This window comes from Macaca fascicularis, chromosome 3, assembly GCF_037993035.2.
Source record: "Macaca fascicularis isolate 582-1 chromosome 3, T2T-MFA8v1.1".
Lineage (NCBI taxonomy): Eukaryota > Metazoa > Chordata > Mammalia > Primates > Cercopithecidae > Macaca > Macaca fascicularis.
Window position 1 is genome coordinate 87,155,225 of NC_088377.1, and position 19,288 is coordinate 87,174,512.

General features: G+C 43.0%; 1 protein-coding gene across 15 annotated transcripts in view; it reads right to left on the reverse strand.

The window, feature by feature from the left end:
- HECW1 (HECT, C2 and WW domain containing E3 ubiquitin protein ligase 1) overlaps positions 1 to 11,430 on the reverse strand; it is a 464,113-nt gene extending 452,683 nt beyond the window's left edge. For 7 of the 15 annotated variants that reach the window (XM_045389056.3, XM_045389054.3, XM_045389055.3 and 4 more), the window contains exon 1: positions 9,693 to 10,081. In XM_045389056.3, coding sequence (XP_045244991.2) covers positions 9,693 to 9,815 — 123 coding nt within the window. In that variant the 5' untranslated portion in view covers positions 9,816 to 10,081. Of the gene's footprint in view, positions 1 to 9,692; positions 10,082 to 11,139 lie in introns of those variants that run through there. The other 8 variants (XM_065542074.2, XM_065542075.1, XM_074035188.1 and 5 more) reach the window with 2 other exon arrangements.
- Between the last annotated feature and the right edge of the window lie 7,858 nt (positions 11,431 to 19,288).

Here is a 19,288-nt window from a genome sequence, read left to right on the forward strand (position 1 = left end):
TCAGGCAGGCAAGAGGGCCTGGGGCTCCTGTCCAGTGTGGTCTAGAAACATCTGCCACCCTGGCCTCATCCACCTGCTAATTATGTGCACCAAGCCAGTTCATTCATTCTGTGCATGGGTCCTGACCAGGCAAAACCACAGAAACTTGACTTTCAGGCCAAATCTGAACCTCAGAATGTCCCTTGACACAGCTGTTCATTAAAGTCCATATGGAATATTTAGACAGAAAATGCTCCCTGCTCCAGAAGATTCTCTAGATCCCCTGGAAAAAGGCAACTTATGTCAAAGCCCAGGGTCACAGGGGAGCAGGTTCCTACACCGGTGGTCTGTTGGGAAGTGGACCTGGTGCCTTGGCCCTAAGGGACCCAAGGTCAACGGCAGGCACACTCAGTTTTAGTAAAATTAAGTTTAAGCCAAGATTGTCACGATGATTTCTAAGCTCCTGACAAGGGCAATGTTCTGTTTAATGACCGAACTGTGAGTAGCTCCTCCGGAAGCAATATTGTAAAATTGAGGAGCTCACCCTGTAAAGACAAGAAATGCGCTGTGGATTCATTCATCGTGGTAACGGCCCCCAGCCCAGCGTCTGGTACAAAATAGCTTCTCCATGAATAGTGCGAAAAATAAAATAATCACCCTTAAAGGCTACAAGTTTTTCTTTTCTTTTTTTGAGACGGAGTCTCGCTCTGCCGCCCAGACTGGAGTGCAGTGGCCGGATCTCAGCTCACTGCAAGCTCCGCCTCCCGGGTTTACGCCATTCTCCTGCCTCAGCCTCCCGAGTAGCTGGGACTACAGGCGCCCGCCACCTCGCCCGGCTAGTTTTTTTGTATTTTTTTTAGTAGAGACAGGGTTTCACCGTGTTAGCCAGGATGGTCTCGATCTCCTGACCTCGTGATCCGCCCGTCTCGGCCTCCCAAAGTGCTGGGATTACAGGCTTGAGCCACCGCGCCCGGCCAAGGCTACAAGTTTTTCAATTTGCCTTCTCAAATTAGATGTTTCTGCATGGGAGGGATTTAATTCTGCTTTGTCTTTGGACATTTTCACCTTTAACCATAAGCAGATTTTTGTCTAGATGGAAAAATCTCAAACACAAAAGAACCTAAATGCTTTTCACATAATAGCTCAAGAAATGTTTTTGGAATAAATAAGTAACTGAAAATTACTTGAAAATAATTAACCAGCATTTTAAAAATTCTATGCATGTGTTTATATATGTTACGTATATGTGTAGGTAGATTTATACATATTTTTGTATAGATATACAGGACTTTTTTTTTAGATTTGTGATTTAGTAGTCCCTTGGTCAAATTTCTCTTTAGAATCTTGAAGCTTAACATTTATTATACATATAGTGATATTTTTCCCCTTTCCTGGGAAAAAGGAGAAAATAACAGTTTGTGAATTTCCACTATTTTTCCCAAGGATGTCACACCACGATCTGAATGTATGTTTCTAAGAAAGATAAATTTTACTTCATTGAGACAACAGGGTGGAGAGTGCTTGCAAAGTTCCTATGAGAGAGGTCTCATCAAAAAGTTTGCTACTTGCTGTTAAAAGCTGTTCCTAAAGCAGGAGAGGAGCACTGCCAATAAACCCCCCTTTCTGGGTCTCTGAGTCCTTTGAAATTCTGCAGTTTCTACTCTTGCTTCTTTCAGATGATCTAAAAATTAGACCTTGCCTAAAGAAGGAAGCTTCTCAGATATTGGTAAGAAACTAACACTAGTGAGCATCACCTGGAAAGAGTTATTGGGGCAATTCTTACTCAGGTCTGACACTATTCATGGCAGGGGTGGCGATCAGGAGAAAGACGGGATTCACGCTGTGGAAAACCGGGCTCTACCTCTGACCCTGTGAACCTGGGAAAGCTCTGCAGTCCTCGGCTTTGCTCATTTATAGAACAAGGGTATTAGAAATTTAAGATGCCAGCTATGTACTTCATTCATTCTTTAAATGGTTACTGAGTGAAGAGCACTGTTCTTTGTCCTTAGAGAATCAACAAACAAATACAAATCTGTCCTTGTGGAGTGCACCTCTTCTAACTTTCTACTTACGTTTGTGGTACGCATTTTGTGGATACATACATGGCGTACAGCATTCTAGAAGCAACGAAATGCAGCCCTTCTCAACTGTTAGGTTGCTCCTTGAGCTCATTTCACATTCGGAGAAAGAAGTACCTGCTGAGGCAGATACTGGGACAAGTATTTTCAGGAATACTAAGAGAAGTGTGACACAGCCCTTAATCTAGAGGTGCTCAGCATTTAGTAGGGAGGCTGAAAGACAGGAGAGTGAAGAATAAGCAAATAATGATATTCATTCCAGGAGAATTCTGTAGGGAGATAAATCATATCCTATTAGGAAACTGAGTGATGGACTCTGCTAGGAGGTAAGGTTTAAGCTAGATCTTAAAAATGGTTACATTTACAGAGGGGTGGGGAGTCTAAGAGCAGAAAACAGCATCATTTATTACACATATAGTGATATTTTACATATCACTATATGTTTACATATCACTATATGTTTACACAATTACAGAAAAGCACAGAACATGTTTGGAGAAATGGGAAAGTGATTCGCTTGGCTGCCACAGAGGGTCAAAAGAGTGTATGGGGACATGGGCTGGCCAAGGCCTACAGCCCGACGATGCCAGCCTAGGGAATTGTGAGTACTTTGGCCACTCCTGAGAGCTTTGAACACAGGACTGACATGCTCACATTCAAGATGACAAAGTCAGTGTGGCCCAGAGGAAGCAGAAATCGGAGGGCAAAGAACAGTTTTTATGAAGTCCCAGCAGCAACAATAGCAACAACTAAGTGATTCAACTCAACAATAATTGAGTTGCTGGGTGCTACTTGCTGGGTGCTGAGGAAGCAAAGACAAGCTCAAGCTAGCCACTCTCTTTAACTGTTAGAGAACACCAGCCAGGAGAAAAACACGGAGGTTCAAGACCAACAAAATGTCCAGGCAGGCAGGAAGACCCCCCAGCCCCCTCCTTGTAGGGGAGGGAAAAATAGTGTATGGAAAAGGAAAGATATATACTCAGAGGATCCCAAGACCTGAAAATATCATCCAAACTCTAATCCAGCAGCTTTTAAGGGGGTTTTATGTGCCCAGGCATGGTGGCTTGCACCTGTAATCCCAGCACTTTGGGAGGCCAAGGTGGGCAGATCACTCAAGGCCAGGAGTTCCAGACCAGCCTGGCCAAAATGGTGAAACCCCATCTCTGCACAAAATACAAAAATCAGCCAGGTGTGGTGGTGTGCACCTGTATTCCCAGCTACTCAGGAGGCTGAGGCAGAAAAATCACTTAAGCCTGGGAGGCAGAAGTTGTAGTGAGCCAAGATCATGCCACTGCACTTCAGCCTGGGTTCCAGAGTGAAACCCTGTCTCAAAAAATAAAACATAAATAAATAAATAAATAAATAAATAAATAAAGGGGATTTATCCAATATAATGTGGACATAGAGAAAGTTCTGAGATTGGATTTTGGTTAAGGAAAGCACCTGTTACATCATTCATTCAGTCAGCAAACATTCAGTGTGGTGTCTAATATGTTACAGACACTCTTCCAGGCACTGGGTAAACAACTAGGTTCCTGCTCTAAAGGAGATTACAAGTTCAAGGGGAGACAGATAATAGCACATAAGCAAGAAACTATATAACAAATTGCATGGTGCACAGTGGTATGAAGAAAAAGAAAGCAAGCAAGCAGATGGAAGAAAGCACATTGTGTGTGGTCAGAATAAGTCTTTCTGAGGACGTGATATCTGATAAAGGGGGTCAGGATGCGGGTGGCTAGGGGACCATCCCTCCAGGTCAAGGGAATAGTATTTGTACCTGGTATGTTCTAGGAAGAGCAAGGACAACTGGGGACTGGGAGAGTGGCAAGGCAAGCCCTGTAGGCAAAGTAAGGAGTTTGGGTTTCATCCTGAACAGGGCAATGTGCAAAGAAGTAACACAATGTCCACTCCAGGAGGACAGGGACTTGTGACTCTTTTGCACTGTGATACTGCTACATCCCAGCACCTAAACCAATGCCTGGCACACAGCAGATGTCTAGACAGTATTTGTTGAATGAATGAATGAATGAATGAATGAATGAGAAGACTTCCATTTTTAAAGGCTCGTTTGGGCTGCTACATAGAGAACAGACTGCAGATGGGCAAGGACTACAGAAAGACAGTTAGGAAAGCTTACTGGGGCTTAGACAGGGATGAGTGTGCTGGATGGAGAGGGAGAGAGAAAGGAGAGAGATTTACTAAAAGCTAGATCTGGGTGAGAAAAACATCAGGAGGACTCACAGGTATTTGACCTGAACAACTGAAAGGACAGAGTCTCTGTCCCTGACAGAGATGGAGGACACCAGAAGAGAAGCACGTTTGGGGAGCAAAAATCGGGGGTTGTGTTTTGCACATGTTAATTTTAAGCTTACGTGCCATTCAAGAAGAAATGCTGGGCAGTTGCATTTTCAAGTCTGGAGTTCTGGGAATGAGTCAGGGCTGACGAAATAAACTTGGAACCATAAGCATGAAGACAGTGTTGAGAGAAGAAATTTAAGTAAGAAGGAAAGAAATCTGAGAGCCAAGGCCTGGGGAATCCCCATACCCGCATTTAGAGGTCAAAATTCAGTTGAAGTCAATAGGTGCAGGAACTCAGTGGCCATCCAAAGAGCCTGAAAGAGAAGAGCCAGAGAGGCTGCAGGAATACCAGGAGAATCTGGTATCCTGGAAGAAGCCAGGTGCTTAAGAAAGAAAGAGTGGTCCCCCATGGAAAATGCTGCTGAGATCAGCAAAGCTGTGCCCTTGTACTTCACCAGGTAGAGATCGTTGGTGACCCTAATGACAACAGGGAGTGGAGTGACAGGAACGAGTGCCTGATACCTGATCGAAGTGCTCTCAAGACAGGCAAAAGGTGAGAGGGGGCAGAAACACAAAAGTAGCTTCAAATAAGACGGTAATCTTCTGGTCTCAGGCTGCATGGTGTGTGTGTGTTGTATTTTGCTTCATGCATTTCATGTATGTTCAATGTGTTGTTTGTCTAAATCAAATATGTCACAATAAAATATGTCTTTAGAGGCTGAGATGGAGGGAGTGAAGAAGGCCAGTGGGACAACGTTTTTTGAAGCATATTCTTTAAAAGGGAACAGAAAATCAATCATGGGGGATGTGGAGTCAGGGAGGGGTTTTGTAAATGTCATATATCACAGTACCATTTGTATGCCAATTATTTCCTTATCATCGTCCTCTTTATATGTGGGTCCTACGCCTGGTCATGTAGAGGGGACACCAAAGACAATGCTGGGGTGGGCAGGGGGAAACAAAGCTGGCAACAATCCTCAAAATGATTTTTTTTTTTCAATTTCAAAAAACTCATTTCTACAAAAATAATTTGTATTCAAAATAGAGGGAAAACGTCATTAAGTAGTTTTAAGTTTTGATGGTAAAAGGAATTATGAATAACGGTAAAGAAAAAAAGAAGTCCTTTTGAGGATAAAAACTTATTGACTGCATCCTGTGGTTTCTTCAGCTCATCTGTGTGTTACAGGAAAGAGGATGAGGAATCACTTGCTGATTGATTTCATCAGCTCTGGTACTGATGGCACTGATGGCAAGGTCTTATATGTTAAATTTTATTCTCCCCATCTTTTTCCCCCTTAACCTAGGTCTCTGAATTTTAACAACGTGTAGGGCTGAGATTTCTGTTTCTCAAACTGCTCTGACTTGAACTTCCAAAGCAAAAGCAAAAGCAAAAGCAGGGAACATCCATGCACGTTAAATGGGTGTCAGTTTCAGGACAAAATGATTGAATTACAATCCCTGGCCATGGATGTGAATTTTGATCTTTTTTTTCTTTCACACACATGATATTTCCCTGACATCTGTGCAATACAAATATATCTGGAAAGTGTGAAATGGAAAATCTGCTTCACTAAATATATAAAAGGGACCCCGAATGAAGTCTCCATGATGGCATTTGTCATCATGGGCACAGATGGCGTCCTTTCCCAGCTCTTCCCCCACCCCGCTCGTACCGGCTTAAGTTCCATCCACCAAATTCTCCCTGCACATCACATGTATAGATGCCTGATAACACCAGGAGAGCCTGTCTGTATGCCACATCCTTATTTTTCAGGCCTCCATATGCATCACGCTTCAGACCAATAAATCAGAGAAAGTACGGGTTCTGAACGAATAATGCAAACAGTGTATACCACTTGTTGCTGTGGGAATCCAGATGACCTAGGAGCTTAGTGATCTTTGTCATATGTTGCCAGTAAGTGATGGCATTATTATCATTCTCCTTACAGTGCCCATGTCACAGAACAATACAACTATTTACCAATACCCACACATCTAAACACTATGAGATGGGATACATACAATCACTAATATGCTGCTTTGCTTCCTAAAATATTTAAAGAGGCTTTAAGACACCTAAATGCATGGCATTGAGGTTCCAAATGGTGGTCAGAAAGTCTGTGAGAAAAAGACTAAAACTATAAACGAAATTGTTAAAAAACTAGATCTGCTTCTATATCTCATTGTGTCTTAACTTGGAAAAGCAATGGTAATGAATAAACCTCAGAAAGTAGAAAAGCTTGAGCTGAGTAAGGAGGTTGTGAAGCTCTGACTCCTGCCTTTGGTGGGGTGGCTGGGGGGTGGCAGTGTACTACTGGCATATGGCTTATGCATGTGGGGGATGTTATAGGAAGTTGGGTGGAGCTAGAGAAGTGGAAAAAAAGAGCAAAATGAGGAACCAGAGAGAAATTGAAAGGGGAATTTGTTGGATGAATTGCAGGGAACACTTTGACCATAAGAGTTATTCAGCTGTGAAACATACTCAGTGGTGAGAATAAAAATGCTTGGAACCTTGGCTATTAAACCCCCAAATTCTAAACATTTTGTACATTTTGGAGACTGCATATGTTTTCCACCACTGCATTCCTCACTGGGAAAAAGAAATGCCACAAATCTTTCCCCTCAGTATAGTAAATTTAGTTTTACAAATAAGAAAGGATTACTATAGAAATGTATAAAGAATAGCTTTAACAGAAGTCTCCAAGTAGTTATTAGATAACCCACAGGCTGACCCATGTAGCCTTAATTATTTCTTCTCTACATATTGCCAAGTTAAATTATTTCTAATCCTTTTCTCCCTTCAATTTGCTCAACTGAATAAACCAACAAAAATAATCACAGAATGATGATGTTAGCAGTGACCTTTGGGATTACTTGGTTCAGCTTTCCACTTTTAAAGAAGAAGAAACTAACCCTCAAAGAGGAAAAGTGACTTGAAGAAAACCCTACACAGCATTTCATACTGTTTTCTCTAAAAGTCCGTGAACATCAAATGTGCCAACAATTGCTTTACAGAAAGGACATGTGGGTATTGCAACTTCCTGGTTTCCTAATGTAGCTTGTCCTGTTTTTTCAGATGGAAAAGGAAGCAGGTAAATGGGAGAGAAGCAGGTGTCTTGATGTCTGTAAGTCACACCTGTTAGTCTAGAAACCTGACTATTGGGAGACTCAGTCAAGCTTGGCTGGCCCAGGAAGGATGGTTGTCTCTGGTCTAACTGTAGGTCATTTCAGAAGCATTTACAGTGGTTCAATGTTGCTTGAGCAAATAATGAGTAGACATTCCCTAGACATGTCCATCATCCTAGCAAGCTCTAGTTGATAGAATCAGGACTTAGAGAGACAGTGGGCAGAAGGGTGCTCACGTCTTCTGTTTAAGTGTGGATTAGAGGACAGAGTGCTTGGGTCATGTTTCCTTCTAAGGCCAGAGCAAGACAGAACAGAGCAGTTATCAGATAAATTTTGTCAAAATGGATAATCCAGATCATTCAAGGAAAAAATAAATAACCAAAACCTACAGCATAGGAACTCATTCTCTACAGGTTTTTTTGTTCACTGAGGGTGGGTGGAGCCTCTCTCAGAGGCAGCGTGGTAGAAGGCCTGGATTTGAGTCCTGGCTCTCGGTTCCCCCTTAAGCATCTTACATAACCTCTCTGATTCCCCCAGCTGACTCACAAAGTGAAGGATTCCCACCTACCTCCTGCCTATACAATTAGAGGGCATTTTTATGACCTGAAATCCACTCAATAAACATTTCTGAGAACACATGATGTACCAGGCAAACTGCTAGGTGCTGGAGAGATGAATATAAACATATCCTTGTTCTGAAGAAGCTCATCCCATATTTAGATAAGGAGACTGTGGCACATTTACAACTCAGATAACTTCAATATTGAAATGCTATCTTGGCTCTATGAACAAAAAGGCTATAGGAAAATAGGAGAAGTAGTTAATTATGCCTTGCAGGGAATGTAATTTCAGGATGTTATTTTGATTGTAACTTAAAACAAATGAGTGCACAACTACAGAAAATTGTGTGGCTAAGCATGAATCAACAAATACCTTGACTATACCTAAATTATAAAAATTACCATAGCGCATGAAAACACTGCCTGCCTGCCTGCCTATTTAGGCCAATCATTGCTTCACCATTTTTATAACAACCAACAGCACTAGCAAGTTTTGTGAGCAACACCAAATTACATCAGAGAAAGTAAGTCTCATGCCATTGTCAATTACTGCATAGGATGAAACAGCTATCTGGAGTCTCTCATTAGAAACAAACAAAAACCAATTATTGGAAAAAGCAAATTCCTAATTATCTAAGATGGGGTTGGAACGAATAACTCCACAAAAGGAGAAAACCTGTTATCCAATTAATTCAATTTTCTTCTCTTTTCCCCAACCCCCACCAAATGTTTTGCTATAGTGGACAAAAAAAAAAAAAAAAAAAAAGACCTGTTTGAGTTGGTGAGTAATTTCACTTATGGGGAAAATGCAGACGCTTGGGTTTTAAAAGCTGCAAGGTATAAAAATAAGCCAAAGATTCTATAATCAATCCTTGGTTTGCTTGCATGGTTCACGTTATAATTATTTGCCTTTCCAACACTGGGTAACTTTTCTTACTCCTCTGTCAGTTACCACAGAATGCTGGAACCAGAAAGAACGATAGAAAACAACCAGTCCAACTTCCTTTACCATATGGAATAAGACTCAGGCTTGTTTTTCAATATCACACCTGGCCTTTTAATATTTCTTTTGTTAACAATCATATCAGATGGAAGCATAATAGAAGGTAAAGCTCAAAGTGATCTTGTAATACATCCATCTTTACAAGCCAGAGTGTAAAAGGAATCAAGTCAAAATATACAAATAACAGAGCTGCAGTCCCTCTGTATTGATGCATTGATGGGCTGTTCCAGCTCAGGATGTGGCCTCCCTACCAAGTCAATAATGTCACAATCTAAACAAACTTAGGCAATTTGCCTTCAGGAAAAAACTGCCCCAGACAAAAAAAGAGAACTGTCATTCCACAAAGCAGCCAACTGCACTAGACTGGGATTATAGTGTGGAATTAGTCAGAACGTGGTTTATTAAATAAAACACTATAACGGCCAATTTGCCTGGAGGTCTAGGAATTAAAATAGTGCTTTGTTTTTCCAATGCCACATTCCAGAGGAGGCAGCAAGCGGAGGGAACGGGCAACAGGGAATTCTACCACAATCTATCTCTCTACCAAACAGGCACACACATTCATATCAGGGTGGGCATGTGGACTCTAATCCCTTCTTAGTGGAAAACACACATTTTAAAATGAATCCCCAATCTAGAATGAATTACCGTAATAGCCACAGCCGGAGCGAGTCCGCTGATGAGAAACGCAGATCTGGCCACCTGCTTTGAGACGCCTTGGACCACAACACTGCCGGGGTCTTTAAAGGTTGGCCTTTTCGGGTAGGGCATCTGCCCTCCTAAATAGCGTTTAAATCCCAGGAAAAGAGAGAAGATGCCTCCCTCAATTTTTGAACTATGTTGCTCTTGCTGTATCCATTTCTGCTGAACATAGCATTGATATCTTTTCAAAGAGAAGGGGGAAAAAACAAGGGGAGAATTGCACCACTGCAGATTCCAAGAGAAGTAAGCACAAAACTACAGCAACGTCAAATAATATCTTCTTCGGCAACTAGGAAAATCCCCACATGCTATCTGTTGTCAGCCCAATGCAGACTGAGGCGCGCTGTGCCCGGAACCACAGGAAGCCGGGCATCTCTGCAGCCTGTGTCCCTGCCAGCTCCCCCCACGCGCTGAAATTCGGCAGGGAAGAAGTTATGGTGCCCAGCCTCTGTGTGCAAGACAGAGACACGGCGCATCATGGCTCTGAAAATCAGCCAACTGGCCGGGACGTCAGAGCGGCAGAGCAATCAGAATGCCCTGGAGCCGGGGATGGAGGGGCCACATTGTTTGAGCCCTCGGATTTTGCTGCATTGTCACCGCCCGGGAACGTAGGGGTAGCAGGAAGCGCACCTCCAGCCAAAAATGGACCGGACGCATTTTTTCCCCCGGTGGCTCCCTCCCTGCCTGTATGCAAGTCGCAATACGGTAGGCGACATGACGGGCTGCTCCCGCTAAAACTCAGGTGGCAGGCCCGGCTGAGCGGCGCAGCCGGCGGGGAACAGGGAGGCGCTGGGGGAGCACCTACACCGCGCCTCCTCCCCTCCTGCACCATCCATGGGAGCAAGGGCCGGACCTGGCCACGCGCCCCTCGAGCGAGCACCGGCGAGCCCGTGCGGAGGCTCCGGGCGCTCGCTGGGCTAACCACCGGCATTGCATGGGACACAATTGTTCAAAAGCGAGCCCAAGGCGAAGCGCAAATCCAGAGCTTTGGTTCACAAGGGGTGGGTGTGGGCTGGGAAGGGGGATTACGTAGGTCTCTCCGCCCCCTCCCCTGACACCTCCTCGCCTCTGGGAGGGCGCTGAGGAGCGGGCGAGGCGCTGCGAACCCGCTTGGGGGCTTCTTTGTTTCTTTCCGTGCCCCGCAGGAGGGCCGGGTGCGCCTGCCGTACCCAAGCCGGGGTCGCCACCCGGGGATGCCGGCCCAGCCCGGGCGGCGGCGCGTCCCAGGCTGACAATTGAACCTCGCGGGAGAAGCGAGAGGGTGGGGAGGAGGGTGGATCTCGTCCCCGGGAAGGGAGGGCGCTGCCGGGGCCTCGCGTACGGCGGGGAAGCCGCCCAGAGAAGGGCGGGGGGAAGGGGCGGCAGGCAGTGTCCCCGCGCGACGCCCGCTTACCTTGGCAGCCCTGGCCTGGGCACAGATCATGCTCCTGTCAGCGCGCAGGTTAGAGCTGGGGGGCGCACGTGCCCCGCATAGTGCACCGGGCGCCTGGGACTGGCTGGGGAGGGGACCCTGGCGACCGCCCGCTCTCGCCTCGCTCTGGCTGCCGGGTGCCCCGAGCGAGCGGCGGCCACGGCCACTGTCACGGCGGAGGGGCGCGCGCGGCTCGACGAGTGTGTGCGCGTGGAGGGGGCCGATTCGGTCAGAGTCGCACGGTGTTCCGGCTCCAACAACAGCGCCTGATGCGCGGTAACGCAGCACACTTCATCGCTTTATCCTCCCGCTTGCATCCCCTCCCTCCCTGCCTGCTCCTCTGTGGGTACCAGACTCCAGAACCAACCACAAGCCGGGCTTGCTCTCATTAGCGCTGCCCCGCCCTGCAGCCTCCGCGCACCCCCACCCCCGCCCCCGCGGTAAATATATATTGATTCTTGTTACCGCCGGCCCCATCCTTCCAACACCCAGCACGCGTTCTGGGCAGATTCAACACCAGCCCCGGCTCCTCGGCCCTTTTGTGTGTGTGCAAACAGTGTAGCAGAAAGGATGCAGTACAGACACTCTAGGCGGGTACCCTGTGACAGGTGTTCTTGGCCTCTGTCTTACACACTTTCCTGACTTACCTTACACACAGTTAAGAATGCTCAGAGACACATTTCAGGAACCGTCCTGTATCTGCACAAGCACACAAAACAAACATCGTAATGACAAATGCAAAGGATGAAAATCACCCCAGAATATCCATTGTTGGGCAAACCTAACTCCCAAACCGGGTTTTCTGTTTCGCTGCACACAGTGTCAGAATGCTAGAACTAGAAGGAGGCAAAGTCTAGACCCTTACAGGTACAGCCAACTGAGATGCAAAGAGAAGCGAAATGCTGGTTACTATTGGTGGCTGACTGTTCCATGTATGCACATTTTTGTGCATTTGGTCGACATTTGGTTTGTGTGTGTTCACATAAAATGCAGAGGCTTTGAGCACATAATCTCTATAGCCTGGGATTTTATGATCCAACCACATTCTCTACAATGCTGATTTATTCCTTCCCATTATTTTGTCCAGCACCCTTTACATGAGCTTTTTTCACTTTTTGAGAAGTTATCTTCTTTCCCAGACTCCAAACCCCGCCTCCTCTAGAATAAACAAAGGCTTCACCCTGACTTCAGAACTCCTTACTGAAGACCTGAGTACAGACTTCCCAAAATCAAATCTCCTTCCCCTTCCACCCACTGTGGCTAGTTTCTCAGTGGCCCTCATTCCACTGACCTGCCTCTTGGCATTGATTTCACTCTTACAGCTGGAACTTTCCAGAACTGGAAACTTTGGACGATGTGAAGGCAGCTTCACCAGCTGTGCCCCTCTCGAAAGGAGGCACAGCCCTTCTCTTTCCGTATTGCACTTGGGGTGCCCAGTCCTTTCCTGACAGACCCTTTTCTTTGCCCGGCAGCAGTCAGATCTTCTGGTCAGATGAGCTCAAAGCAGACCACTTTTCAAACCTCAGCTAAGAATCCACACAGAAAGCTGTGCACACATTTTTCCGGATTTTACACTTGGATTAGTATCAATTCCTATATGAAGAAAACTCTCCGAGAATAGACTTGAACAGGCTGTGGCAGTAAACAGCAACAGCAACCAACCATGTGATGTTTCCAACCAGAGACTTGAAAGAAAACAAAAACTCTCACATAAACCAGCATCCATGGTTTCTAAATTAGCACAATGTCACCAAACCACAATAAAGGATAATTTTTTTACCTCAACTAATTGCCAGGATGTTCACCTCATTATTTTCAATGAATCAGCATCAACTTGGCTCAGAGATGTTTGCTCTCTGTTCTATCCATCATGGAGATGACAAGTCAACATCTCTCACAGAGGTTATTGATGTAGCAATCCTTGTGGTGTGCTTTATTCTCCCGAGGAGTTGCTTTTTTTTTTTAATGTGGAAGACAAAATATATTAAAGTAGCAGTACACAAAGTTTCGCATCCTGAGTAGATAAAGAAACCTCATAGAGCAGCTTCTACAGGCCAGGGACAATGGCAACATATACAGACTCCTGTGTATTGTCCTTTTTTATTTTTATTTTCTTGTGACAGGATCTCACGCCAATGCCCAGGGCGGAGTACAGTGGTACAATCTCCATTTACTGCAACCTCCGCCTCCCAGGCTCAAGCAACTCTCTCCTCTCAGCCTCCTGAGTACCTGGGAGTACAGGTGTGTGCCACCATGCTTGGCTAATTTGTTTTTTGTATTTTTAGTAGAGATGGGTTTTTGCCAAGTTGCCCAGTCTGGTATTGAACTCCTGAGCTCAAGCAATCCTCTTGCCTCAGCCTCCCAAAGTGCTAGGATTACAGATGTGAACCACCATGCCTGGCCTGTTTTGTTTTTCATTCCTAACAGTTCCCCTGTAGTCTGGGTAGCATGATCCTATTTTACAGAAGAAAGCAAAAAGGCTATGTTAGTTCCGTAATTTCCTTAAGGTCTTGTTTGAAGCACAAGACCTTGAATCTAGAGTTTGCAGATGTCAGCTGCCCTAACCTTAAAGAGAAGCGTATTCGGTGGAGAAAGGAAAAGACATGGCATGAATCTTAAAGCCATCCTAGTAGTCATATTTATTAAGTTTCTAATGTACTCAAAATACTGTTATAAATACAATAATAAGTCACAGTCCCAATGTGTCCCTCCTAATACTAACCTTATACAATGGCGTAAGGTGATGAAGGTTTTGAGATGCACATACAAACACCTGTATTATCATAATGCCCATGCAACTGTGTTTTCCACCTTTTGTAACTCGAGGCCCAGGAGGACCCAGGGAGGGGCTGACATGCCTGCTCACCTGCTCATCTCAGGCCACATGCAGATAAAGATTAGCAAACAGAGTGCAATTCACAAATGGTCCCTACAATGCTGAGAAAACGATAACTTGAATCGATCCGAGGCTTTATCTTTGGGGACAGGCCTTCAACATAATGTCAGAAGTGAATGCACTATAACGAGGGGAGGAAAAGGACCGAGCTGTTGAAGCTATCTCACACAGTCTCTGCACAGGAACAAATTGTAGCCAATAATACAAGATTGTCATTTGGACTTTCCTAGTGACTAATGATGGTGAGCATCTACTTTTGTGCTTCTCTTCTATCCGTCTATCATTTGTAGTAAAGTGCTCAAAATTTTTGCTCATTTTTAAATGGTTTGTTTGCTTTTATATTGTTCAGTTTTGAGAGTTCTTTCAATGTTCTAGATACAATGTCTTTGTCAGATAAGTTTTCTGAATATTTCCTCCCCATCTATGGCTTGTCTTTTCATTCTCTTAGTAGTTTCTGTCACAGAGTAAATGTCTTTGAAGTTTGTGGAGTTTAATTTATCAACTTTTTCTTTTAGAGATCATGTTTTTGGTATATCTAAGAACTCTTTTGACTAGCCAAGTTTACAAAGAATTGTGTTTTGCTTTATAAGTTTTAAGGTTTTACATTTTACACTTAAGTATTTGGTTCATTTTGAATTCTTATTATTTTTTAGGTGGGAGCTATGTATGGTGACTTTTTTATTCGTTGGCTTATTGGTTTTTGCACATGGGATGTCCAATTCTTCTAACACCATTTATTGAAAAGACAATCCTTTCTTGATTGAATTGCTTTTGCAACTTTTCAGTAATCACTTGGCTATATTTGTAGGAGTCTCTTTCTATATTCTCTGTTTTGTGCCTCTGATCTTTCTATTGTTTTACAAATACTACACTATTTTGTAGACATATACTGCCTTAAAATCAGGTAGTGTGAACCCTCCAGTTCTTTCCTTTTTAAACATTATTTTGGTTATTTTCATTTCTTTGCCTTTTTATATTAATTTAGGAATGTTTGTCAATATCTACAAAAAAAAAAAAAAAAAAGCCTACTAGGATTTTGATTGCAATTTTGTTAAATTTACAGATGAATATCAGAAGAATTGACATTTTAACAATTTTCCAATTTCTGAATATCTTTCAACCCACAAACTTAGCATTTCTCTGCATTTATTTAGGTTTCCTTTGATTTATTTCATCAGTAGTTGAAGTTTTCAGCACGTAAATTCTACACAGATTCTAAGAGTTTCCACGTAGATTCTAAGAGTTTCATTTTTTTTGGTACTATTGTAAAAGGTATTGATTTTAATTCTGAATTTCACTTTGTATTAAAGTGTAACTGGGATTTGTTTTACATACAGACACGGAAACGCTTCTTCTGAAGGGAGAAGTTATACTCACAGATCCCTAGAAACAGGAGGCATGGCATACCGCACAGGGCCACAGGGGGAGCTCCTGGGTCAGTCAGCAGGCAGAAGCCGCCCGGGACAGCATGGCTCAGAGCCTTTATTTTGTATCCTGTGGGAAGGAATGACCAGGCAGGGCAGGCCAGTTTGAGCAAGTCTAGGATTTGATAGTTCCAATAATTTCAGTGGCTGTGGGCTATAGAGGTGGTCTCTAGTTGTCCTGTACTTGTCCCTGGGGAGATTTAGGGCAAGGGAAATTGGCTTGCTATGTGAGTTGGATAAAGGAGGTGGTTGTGGGCATGGACTCTGGATTGGTTGGTTTACATATGAATGCTGGGCTCTCAGGCAAGTTATTTGCTAACTCTAGGAATTAGCTAGCCCTGGGAGGGGCAGTTTCTTCTAAACCTGCAAAGCCGCTAACATGTCAAGGCACCACAAAATATGGAAAATAAAAAACATAACTAAAACTCATTCACTGGTAGAATAGAAAAAAACACCAAATAATTAGTGTGTGTGTGTGGGTGTGTGTATTATGTATCCCATAACCTTGCTAAACTTATTTATTTGTTCTAGGAGCTTTTGTATAGATGTCTTGGAATTTTCAATGTAGATAATTATGTGAATACAGGATGTTTTATTTCTTGCTTTCCAATCTGTATGCCTTTTGTTTCTTTTTTTTCCACCTTATTTCACCAGGTATCCTTTCTATTTATTGCATATACGTTTTATTTTATTAATTAATTTATTACTGAGATTTTACTTTATGATAGGCAGTGTAAATATCAATCACACTAAACTTGTGGTCAAGTTAAACATGTAAGTACAATATGATGTAAGTGCTAAGAGAGAGATGTGTTGTCAGTGTGAGAGGAGCAATCACGCTAATATGGCTAGGGAGGCTAGAAACGCCTCTATTAATAGAGCTTTGAATGAAGAACAGAAGTTTGTTGGGTGACCAACAGACATCTGAAGAAGAAAGAAAAGCATACATGAAAAAGCAGAAGACAGGAGGAACAGAATGTACTTGGGAATGCACTTGGTGAAGAGTTCAATTTGACTGGAGCAAAGAGAGTGGTGTCAGAGAGAAGACTACAAGCAAAGGTTTGAGACATATTGTGATAGGCCAAACATGCCCTGCTCCAACTCTTAGAATTCACTTGGCAAGTAATGGAGAACCCTAAAGATTTTTAAAGCCAGGAACGGAAACAACAAGATTTGTCATTTAAATATATAGCAAAAGCCATGTGCGGTGGCATGTATCTATAGTTCTAGCTACTTGAGAGGCTGAGACAGAAGGATCATTTGAGCCCAGGAGTTCAAGTCCAGCCTGGGCAACATCATGAGACCTTGTCTCTATTTTTTTTAATTAAATATAAATAAATGAAAAACATATTGTGAAGCAAAATTTACAGTGTATAAATTGTATAAATTATTATTTGTAATAGTTTTGGATTATTAAGATATGTTGATCAAAAATTAAAGGTAAAAATTTAAAAAAAGAGAGAGATGTTGATAACAAGTGTCAGATGAGGATGTCAGCTGGCTAATTTGCCCTCACCCACCTTTCCATCAAAACACTTATTAAAAAGCTTGAGACAAAGAAAAGTGACACACAAGTATGAACTATGCATGCTTATCAACAATTTATCACATGCCAGAAAGATTCTCACTAATCTAATCAAAGTGTGTTTAGGCATTAAAACACAGCCAGACCAAAAAAAAAGAAAAAGAAAAAGAAAAAAATTAGAAACAAATACCTTTAGAAAGGTGAAGCCTTCATTTAGGAACAGCAATAGAGGGTGATGATGAAGAGTATAGACACAAGACAAATCACCTGGGTTTAAAACTTGGATAGATTATATTTACTTGTTTGTACTCTTCTGCAATTTATTTAAATTCAATTTCCTCATCTATAAAACTACTTATGAATATTTTTACTTTAAAAATTGTTGGCTGGGCACGGTAGCTCACACCTGTAATCCCAGCACTTTGGGAGGCTGAGGCGGGTGGATCACAAGGTCAAGAGATCGAGATCATCCTGGTTAACACAGTGAAACCCAGTCTCTACTAAAAAATACAAAAAATTAGCCAGGCGTGGTGGCAGGCACCTGTAGTCCCAGATACTCGGGAGGCTGAGGCAGGAGAATGGTGTGAACCCGGGAGGCGGGGCTTGCAGTGAGCCGAGATTGCGCCACTGCACTTCAGCCTGAGTGACAGAGCAAGACTCCGTCTCAAAAAGAAAAAAAAAATTGTTGAGATTTAAGTGAGATAACAAATGTAAAGTTTATAACATGCTGATTAATACATGGTAGCTTTCAGTATTCCTTAGCTCATTCCATCAGTAATGTTCTTTTCAAGTCCATTTGGAGATTTCAACAGGCTGTAACGTACATGACTAAGTTTAAAAGTGTTTTGAGGAAAGTGAGATATTGAAAAATTTTTTAAATTTTAACCAAAAAAAAATTTAAAAACCAAATTACATGAAAGTAAAGTGGGAAAACGGCACCAAAAAACTTTGATGGACAATTTTAAAATCTGCAATGAATGCATGAAAAATTCTTAAATAGCCCTATGACTCAATTAAGTGCAAATTAAATTGAGATACCTTTTTCCTCATTTTAGGACTTTAGGGCTTGTATTTTTCCTGGTAGGAAAGTGAACACTGGAGCAGGAGTATAGACTTAAATGAAGTATACTCTTAAATCATTCCAACATATCTGAAGTATAATTTGCATTTATGTCAAGGATCTTTAAACAGCTCCTGTGATTAAATGTAATGCATCAGTTAGCTATTGCTGCCTAACAAACCATCCCAAAATTTAGGTAACAACCATGTACTATTTCTCCTGAGTCTATAAATCCACTACAAATTGCTGATCTAGTCCAGACTAAGCTGATCTCAGCTGGGTTCCTTTGTGTGGGCAGTTGGCAGGTTTCCTGGGAGCTAGCTGATCTAGGACAACTTCATCTGGGACAACTTGGCTCTGTTCCATGTGGTCACTCATCCTGTAACAGGCTTTTCCCGTCTTGTTTCCATAGCAGTAGCTGGAGTGAGTGAGAGAGAGAGAGAGAAGTATACAAGGCTTCTGAGGTCTGGTCTCAGAACTGGCACACTGTCACTTCTACCATATTCTGCTGGCCAAAGCCCATCACGAGGCCAGCCCGGATTCAAGTGATAGGGAAAGAGACTCCACTCATTGATGGCAGGAACTGCCAGGCCACAGGGTAAAGAGTATGAATACAGAGAGGATGGAGAATAGGGGCCAGAAAAAAACAACAGTATTGTCAGAAATAAAAGAGATAAGAAAACCACAGTGGCCAAAATCTGAGCAGGATTCTAACAAATGCACCCTTAAAATGAAGGACTGAGATTGTATTCTTGGACTATATATCACATGATCTCACCTCTGGAATCTAGCATGGATCATACAACACCAAATGAGGAAGGATAAAATTTTGAGCCCTCCTCCCACCACATTGTCTTTGACCAACTCTGAGGCATTCACCTTAACACACCAGGGGTCATCCTTCTACTGTGTGACATTTATCTTTTGAGCTGGCTAAAAATGGTCTTGCAATTGTCCCTCTATTTTTTTTTTCTATGCATCCCTTAGATCTATATCTCACAGAATAGACATGACAGAGAACATAAGGGCCAGGAAGAGCTGCACTGCTCTCTGGAATGCTTAGTCACCCATGATGAAAGCTTTATGAGCTAAAGTGGATCCAGGATGAACTATGGAAGGAGTGAACACTGGAGCAGGAGTATAGACTTAAATGAAGTACACTCTTCAGAAACATTGCAAACTGGGTTTCCAGTTTAAATAACATAGCCTACCAAAGGATGTATACA